General features: G+C 29.4%; 1 protein-coding gene and 1 long non-coding RNA gene across 2 annotated transcripts in view; one reads left to right on the top strand and one right to left on the bottom strand.

Moving 5' to 3' along the window:
- The window catches only part of LOC110271152, a 7,101-nt gene extending 2,683 nt beyond the window's left edge, over positions 1–4,418 (bottom strand). The window contains exon 1 of the long non-coding RNA XR_002361419.1: positions 3,778–4,418. This is a non-coding gene — a long non-coding RNA (uncharacterized LOC110271152). The remainder of the gene's footprint in view (positions 1–3,777) is intronic.
- LOC107639557 (probable 2-oxoglutarate-dependent dioxygenase At5g05600) lies at positions 861–5,626 on the top strand (the record flags this gene model as incomplete). The annotated part of the gene is given in 3 exon segments (XM_016343094.2): positions 861–1,296; positions 4,401–4,734; positions 5,058–5,626. Coding segments are annotated over 3 exon segments (1,022 nt in total), but the record flags the coding sequence as incomplete, so codon positions are not given.

Genomic DNA, 7,127 nt, shown 5'->3' with positions numbered 1-7,127 from the left:
AAAACTAATGATTTAAAAGTTAATTGAAAAATAATGTCAAATTTTAAAAATTAGTTGCAGTAAATGTATCACACTTTTTTAACATTGTAAAAAAAATCGTTATAAAAAAAATTTAAAATAATTAAACTAAAATTTTTATATGAAAAATCTAAAACTTAAATATTGTTAACTCTACATATTTAGATTAATTTTTATATTTCCTGTTGTGTACGACATATATATTTGGTGTGGGAAAAAGAAAACAATAAAAAGGAGCGAATTATTAGTCAATATATAATTCATATAATAATCAATCAATTATACACTTATATACGTATATATGTAGAAACTACTATTCATTGTATATTTATATATCCAACCCTGGCCTTCCGGCGAAAACAGTTTGCTTATTGTTTAATGTTTTTGGATCACTGTATTACTGCTGGTCGACATAATCTATCACCATAATAAAACAAATAAATTAACACGTGCTTAATTTTTTGTTTTAAAGAAAAAAAAAAAAGACGTATAGAATATGATGGGTTTATGACCACAATAACCAACATAAGCAACTCAATTTCATCACGGCGCCGAAAATCATGGCTATCTCTCTATATATATAGCCCTCTAACTTTGCTCTACAAATCACACTACTATATGTATACTATATGCAATAACAACACACTTTAAGTTATCACTTACTCTCCCTCTCTAATCCCTCCTTATCTTTGTTCTTCTTTTTAATTAGTTTTATTTAAAAAAAATGATGATGAGTTGCCAAGCATGGCCTGAACCAGTGGTTCGTGTCCAAGCCTTAGCTGAAAGTGGCTTAAGCTCTATCCCATCCCGTTACGTCAAGCCGCGCTCACAGAGACCTACCAATACCAATACCAACACCACTTCTATGGCCTACCCACAAGTCTCTCAGACTGAGGACGATCACAGTGATGTAAATATGAACATCCCTGTGATCGACCTTCAGTCTCTATCCTCTGGGGAGGATATTGCCCTCCGGGAAGAAACTCTCCAACGCGTTGCTGAGGCGTGTCGGGAGTGGGGTTTCTTCCAGGTGGTGAACCATGGTGTTAGCCATGAGCTGATGAGGAACGCAAGGGAGCTGTGGCGCGAGTTCTTCGACCAACCATATGAGCTGAAGGAGGAGTATGCCAATTCTCCTAACACCTACGAGGGTTATGGGAGCCGTTTGGGTGTGAGTAAGGGTGCCATTTTGGATTGGAGTGACTACTTCTTCCTCCATTACATGCCTCCTTCACTTAGGAACCAAGACAAGTGGCCTACACTTCCGTTGTCCCTCAGGTATGACAATAATGCATGTATGATCATGATATCATATTTCTTTCTTTTCTTAATTATTATTATCACAGAAATTTTAGAAGGCAACACTTTTATTAAAATTTAGTCAATATTTAACTAGTACAAAAAGAGAATAATTTCACATCTATCATTATATGTAATCGCACACCACTAAAAATACTAATAATTACTAAATAAATTATTATGTATAATATATATTTTATATTTTAATATATATTATATACGAATGCAGGTTACTGAAAATTATATTACATATATTCTTAACATAAATATCACTTTAGCACCTTTCTGACTTCTCTAACAGCAAGTAATATTACCATCATAATTAAAGAGGCTGTCATCATATTTAATTTATTGTAGATAAGAAAACATGTTGGGTGATTATGAAATATTAGGTTAGACGACGTACAATATTATTCTTCTATTTAATTTCTAGAATGATATTATAGTTAATAATTGAGGGGTATCCTAGCATAAATAAAATTAAAAAGTTTTTGTAATTAGTTTAGAACATATCTAACTTGGTGTTCTATATAACCATATAATTATTTCTCTTGTAGATATATAATTCCTTAAGAATGATAAACACGTTTTTATGTCCAAACATGCATGGAATTGTTTATTTATTTATCTAACTAAAGTTTTTTTTAATTTTATTTGGTAACTTTTCTTTTTCCTTGTATTCTCTTCCTTACTTTCTTTTGAACCAACGATCAAATATAAGTTAGAAAAAAAATAAGTATGTTATTTATATATTAAAATTATGTTTATCTTCAGAAAATGCATCTTCACATAATAAATAATAATTTTAATAATGCTTATGTTAAAAACTCTATCTTTCTTGCAAGTTATTTACTAATTTTTCCTTGTTTGGTATGATATAGATGTGTTTGTAAATATACTTAATATTTGTTTCTATTTAATATTGTTTACCAACCAATTAATAAGGTGGCTTTCTCATAGTTATGTTAATTTCTTATAACGAGGTTGGGGAGTTGTAGGTATACGTAACATAAATTGAGCATGTGAAAAAAGAGGATAAATAAAGTTCCAAAAGTTCAACAGATTGGATATATGTTTGTCCCTTTGACTAGATCACGAATTCTAGTTTTATGAATAAAGCGTTAGTACATAAAGATTTAGTTTTATATATAACAAATTTAAACTTTCTAAGATTTTTAAGTAGAATTTATATTAAAAATTTTAGTAAAGCAAAGTTTCTTCATAGGATACTTATTATTATCTAAGTATGAATTAAAAATATCACTAAAAACACTCGTTAAAGTTATTAATGGTGAAAAGTAGTAGTCTTAAAAAACTTATTCACTAAATGCATTAAATAGATAATTTTTTTTTTATCTTTTTAACCAAACATATTACATGTACAAAAAAAATAACCATCAAATCATCACTCATATATAATGCATGGTAAACATAAAATTCACACTAAAAACAAATTAAACAATATATATATAGTTATATAAAAATATATAATTATTAATTTAGTGGCTGATTTTTTATGTGCGCATAATATTTTTGTTTTTTAACCCAAATGTTTTATTTTAATAATTTTAGAATTTCACTAACACATGTTTTTGTAGAGCATTATTTGTTTATTTACAGTAAAAACTTTTAAATCTTTTTCGTTAAATAATGTACTAAAAATTACACATTTTTAATAAAAAATTTTATATCAAACACCTGAATAAATAATTTTAGAGCACTTGTTAGTCAAACTGATAAAGTTAACATGTTTTCTAAGGAAAAACCTTATCCTATTCGTAATTAAAATGAAAGGGTTTGGAACTGTCAAATTTGAGGGTGTTGGAAAAAGTCGTGTCACATATGAAGTGGATAGTTCACAATTAATTAATTAATTAAATGAACTTAAAAGAAGCTTTTTGACACGTTCAGCTTTGGAGACTCATAAACCTACCACTTGGGTGAGTTGGGTTTGGGTAACTAACGCTTCTTCAACAACTTCGAATAAGCATAAATAAGCATGTAGGTACATCATGTACACTCCAAAGGCCAAACCCCACATGTAAAACGTGACGCGCTTTCTTCTCTCTCTATGGCCTCTCGCATTTGACAAAGCCAGCTTTTACACTTTTTTGTGAAATTAAAAAATATTGGCCATTTTTGAATTTTACCAAAATATTGGGGCATCTTGCAAAAAAATTATAAAATTGTTAGAAGCGATCTGTGTTTTTTTTTTTTAAAAAAAAAAGTTAAAATGAAATATCTAAGAGTGATTTTTGTTTTATTTTCAATTAAAAAAGTGAAAGCGATGATCTGTTTTTCTTTTTAATAATAAAGTAAATTTGCTAAAGTATTTTTTGCATTGTACCACACACTTGTAAAACTTTAAAGCACTTAATTTTCTGATTAAATACCAGATCTACTATCATAAAAAATAATTTTGCATGGGTTCCTTATCAAGGATATTGCAATAAACTATACATAAACATATGTTCTTTTTAAATAAAGTAAAAGTCTTCATTTTTCGTTCAATTTCACTCTTGGCTAAAAAAAATTTCATATATAAAATGATTGAAATAATGATATTTTTGGAATACTTGGAACTTTTCTTAAATTATATACCAGTACAAACTACTTGGTTCACCTTTTATATCTCTCTCTGTCTTTCTGTCTCTTCACGTACAAAAGGAACCCACTAATTTAATTTATAGTTTTCTCTTAACTACCTCTTCTAAGCTGATCACGAGCAACATAGTTATATTTTGGACAATGTTGACCGGGACCTCATTACCTCATAATTATTATCATAAAAAAAAATAGAGAAATGTTAAATAATAAATACCTTTTTATTTTTAATTTTCCTTATATTTGAAGCGATATTAGCTAATGTTTCACTCGATTACACTAAAATGTTAATGATTAGTTAAAGATGAAAATTCAACTTCACGTGAAAGTTGATATTTAAAAACCGTTAAATAATTTAATATTTGACTAAATTTTCAACTAACAATTCTAAGTTATCAACACTGCAATGTGTGTTTCCACTATAGTTAAATCATGGTTAGTTGCACGTACATTTAAGTTGAATTGGTAACTGACAACAGGAAAGTAATATCGGAATATGGAGAAGAAGTGGTGAAGCTAGGAGGAAGGATGCTGGAGTTGATGTCAAGAAACCTAGGCCTAAAAGAGGATTACCTTATGAATGCATTTGGTGGAGAGAATGAGATTGGAGGGTGTTTAAGGGTTAATTTCTACCCAAAATGCCCTCAACCTGACCTAACCTTAGGACTCTCAGCTCACTCAGACCCTGGCGGGATGACCATCCTTCTGCCTGATGATTTTGTATCCGGCCTTCAAGTGCGCAAAGGAAATCATTGGATCACTGTCAACCCTCTCCCAAATGCTTTCATCATCAACGTTGGTGACCAAATTCAGGTAACAATAACAATAATTACACTGAAAAGTAGTAATAACATTATCTGCACTAATGGAAAATTTTTAAATAATATTCTAAAAATACTGGTCTATATATTCTAATAATAATTATGCTGTTGATTTTTCTAAAAAAAATTAAACATTTTTACATTGCATAAATTAAATACCCACATTTTGAAAAAAAAAAAAATTCAGCCAACCACTAGGTCTGCCATAATTATGTATTATTGTTGATGAGGTTCAGATTTTCAAGGAGTGGGTAGTTCTTAATTAATTAATGACTAATATATATTATATAATGACATGTGTTAACTATTTTTCAGGTGATGAGCAATGCAATATACAAGAGTGTGGAGCACAGGGTTATTGTGAACTCAAACAAAGATCGTGTGTCCTTAGCCTTCTTTTACAACCCAAAAAGTGATTTGCTTATTGAACCTGCCAAAGAGCTTGTGACTAAGGAAAGGCCAGCACTCTATCAACCAATGACATATGATGAATATAGACTTTATATTAGGGTGAATGGACCTTGTGGGAAGGCCCAAGTTGAATCTTTGACTTCCCCAATTAGGTGATTATTATTATTCCAACAATAATTATTATCATAATCATATTATGTAATATGTAATGTGAAATGTGAAAATATGGCAATTAGGATCTAATTGCATCTAAATAATTGAAACATATATATTGCTATCCTTATTGGATGTCTAAAGTTATGTGATAATGATGGGTTGCAATTGTACAAGTTGATGATATGTACAAGGAGTGTTTAAATCACATGTCCCCCCGCCCCTTCTTTTTCATGTATATTCTTTCTTATCTCAAAGTGAGTTATTGGTTTGGTCAATTCAGAAGCGGGGGAAATTAAGAAAATTGGACTCAATGAATAATAATGGTGTGTGATCTGACACGGCTGAGCATATGTACCTATTTTCCAGGTTGCCTAGGTCTAGTGGGATGCTGACTAAAGCTCACTGAATGTGATTATAAAAAATGACACCATGAATAAAATCATGGAACATGTGACATATGAAACTTTTCATATAGTATACTAATTTGTTTTTTAAGATTTCAATTGCACTATTATTATTATTATTAAAATGGAATTTTGGATATTATAGTGGTCCCTCCACTTTTTTTTTTTTAAAAAATTGACTCTAACAAACAAAATGATAAATTAAAACAAGATTAAACCACCATAAGTAACCATGAAAGATTAATTCGCTAACAAAAGTAACCATGGAAGATCATAACTCCTCAGATGCCCACAATTGATTAGCTTCGTTTGTCAAAAATAGTCTGATGTAGCCTTAACAGAGTGGCATACGTGGACTGTTTTCTTCGTTCTTCTTAGTTGGAACCCAATTTTTGTAGAGTAAAATCATACTCGAGCACAATCATCCATCGTTCCGAACTACTCCACAGGAGAACCCTGAATTAATTTAATCTCATAGAATTCGAGCAATGTCAAGGAGAGAAGTAACTACAAGCGAAGGAAGCAGATTTTCAGGAGCTTTACATTCGAAGATGAAGAAGAAGAAAATTTTGGATGGAAGATGTCACTAGGTGAATATGTTGTCTTGTTGGAATCTTTGACGGTTACTAATCCTGAAAGATGGTTTATTCGTTGCCCCTCTTCGAAGGTATGAACACAGTTTGTATACATACTTTAATTGAACGTTTCTACTTTGTTTTGATGTAAGAAACAAATTATATTGTTTTATCATGGTCCAGCATAATAAGAAAATGTTAGCCCATCATTTTGTTTGCTGGTAACTGCTGAAAAAGAATCAAAAAGACTCTATAGTATTCAGAGCTCAATCTCAGAGATAGTAATAGTACAACTAAAATTTCAAGAACCAAATTAATATGCACATTATAAATTTGAGAGGCGAACAATGCTATCTAACGGCCAGCAAATATTATTATTTTTTACCAACATTTAACTAGTAACAATTTGCACATATATTTATAGACATTTTATACACAAAAAGTATATAATTTATATTTATATTTATTAAAATTTTATACACATAAATCAATATAATTTAATTATTAAAAATAATTTAATTTTTGTGATTATCAAATAATGATAAAAATATTAAAAATTACTATCCCAAAAGTTTCTCTTAATTAATATGTTAATATTTCTGGTGACTAAAATAAACAAACACAGAAAAACAAAACAAACAAAATAAAGAAACTGCTTAAATATCATGCTAATCTTTTTTAAATATAATAATAGATAGCAGATGTATACGATCTTTATAATAAATTTGACATGAAAATAATTGAGATGAGTAAGTTTTATAACAATATCTTTCTGATTTTTTTCTAATAATAATAATAAAAGAAAATGACAAATCGATCCTGACTTTTTGGTCTGCAGA

This window comes from Arachis ipaensis, chromosome B04 (genome assembly GCF_000816755.2).
Source record: "Arachis ipaensis cultivar K30076 chromosome B04, Araip1.1, whole genome shotgun sequence".
Classification (NCBI taxonomy): domain Eukaryota; kingdom Viridiplantae; phylum Streptophyta; class Magnoliopsida; order Fabales; family Fabaceae; genus Arachis; species Arachis ipaensis.
This window is presented reverse-complemented; position numbering and strand designations above follow the sequence as displayed.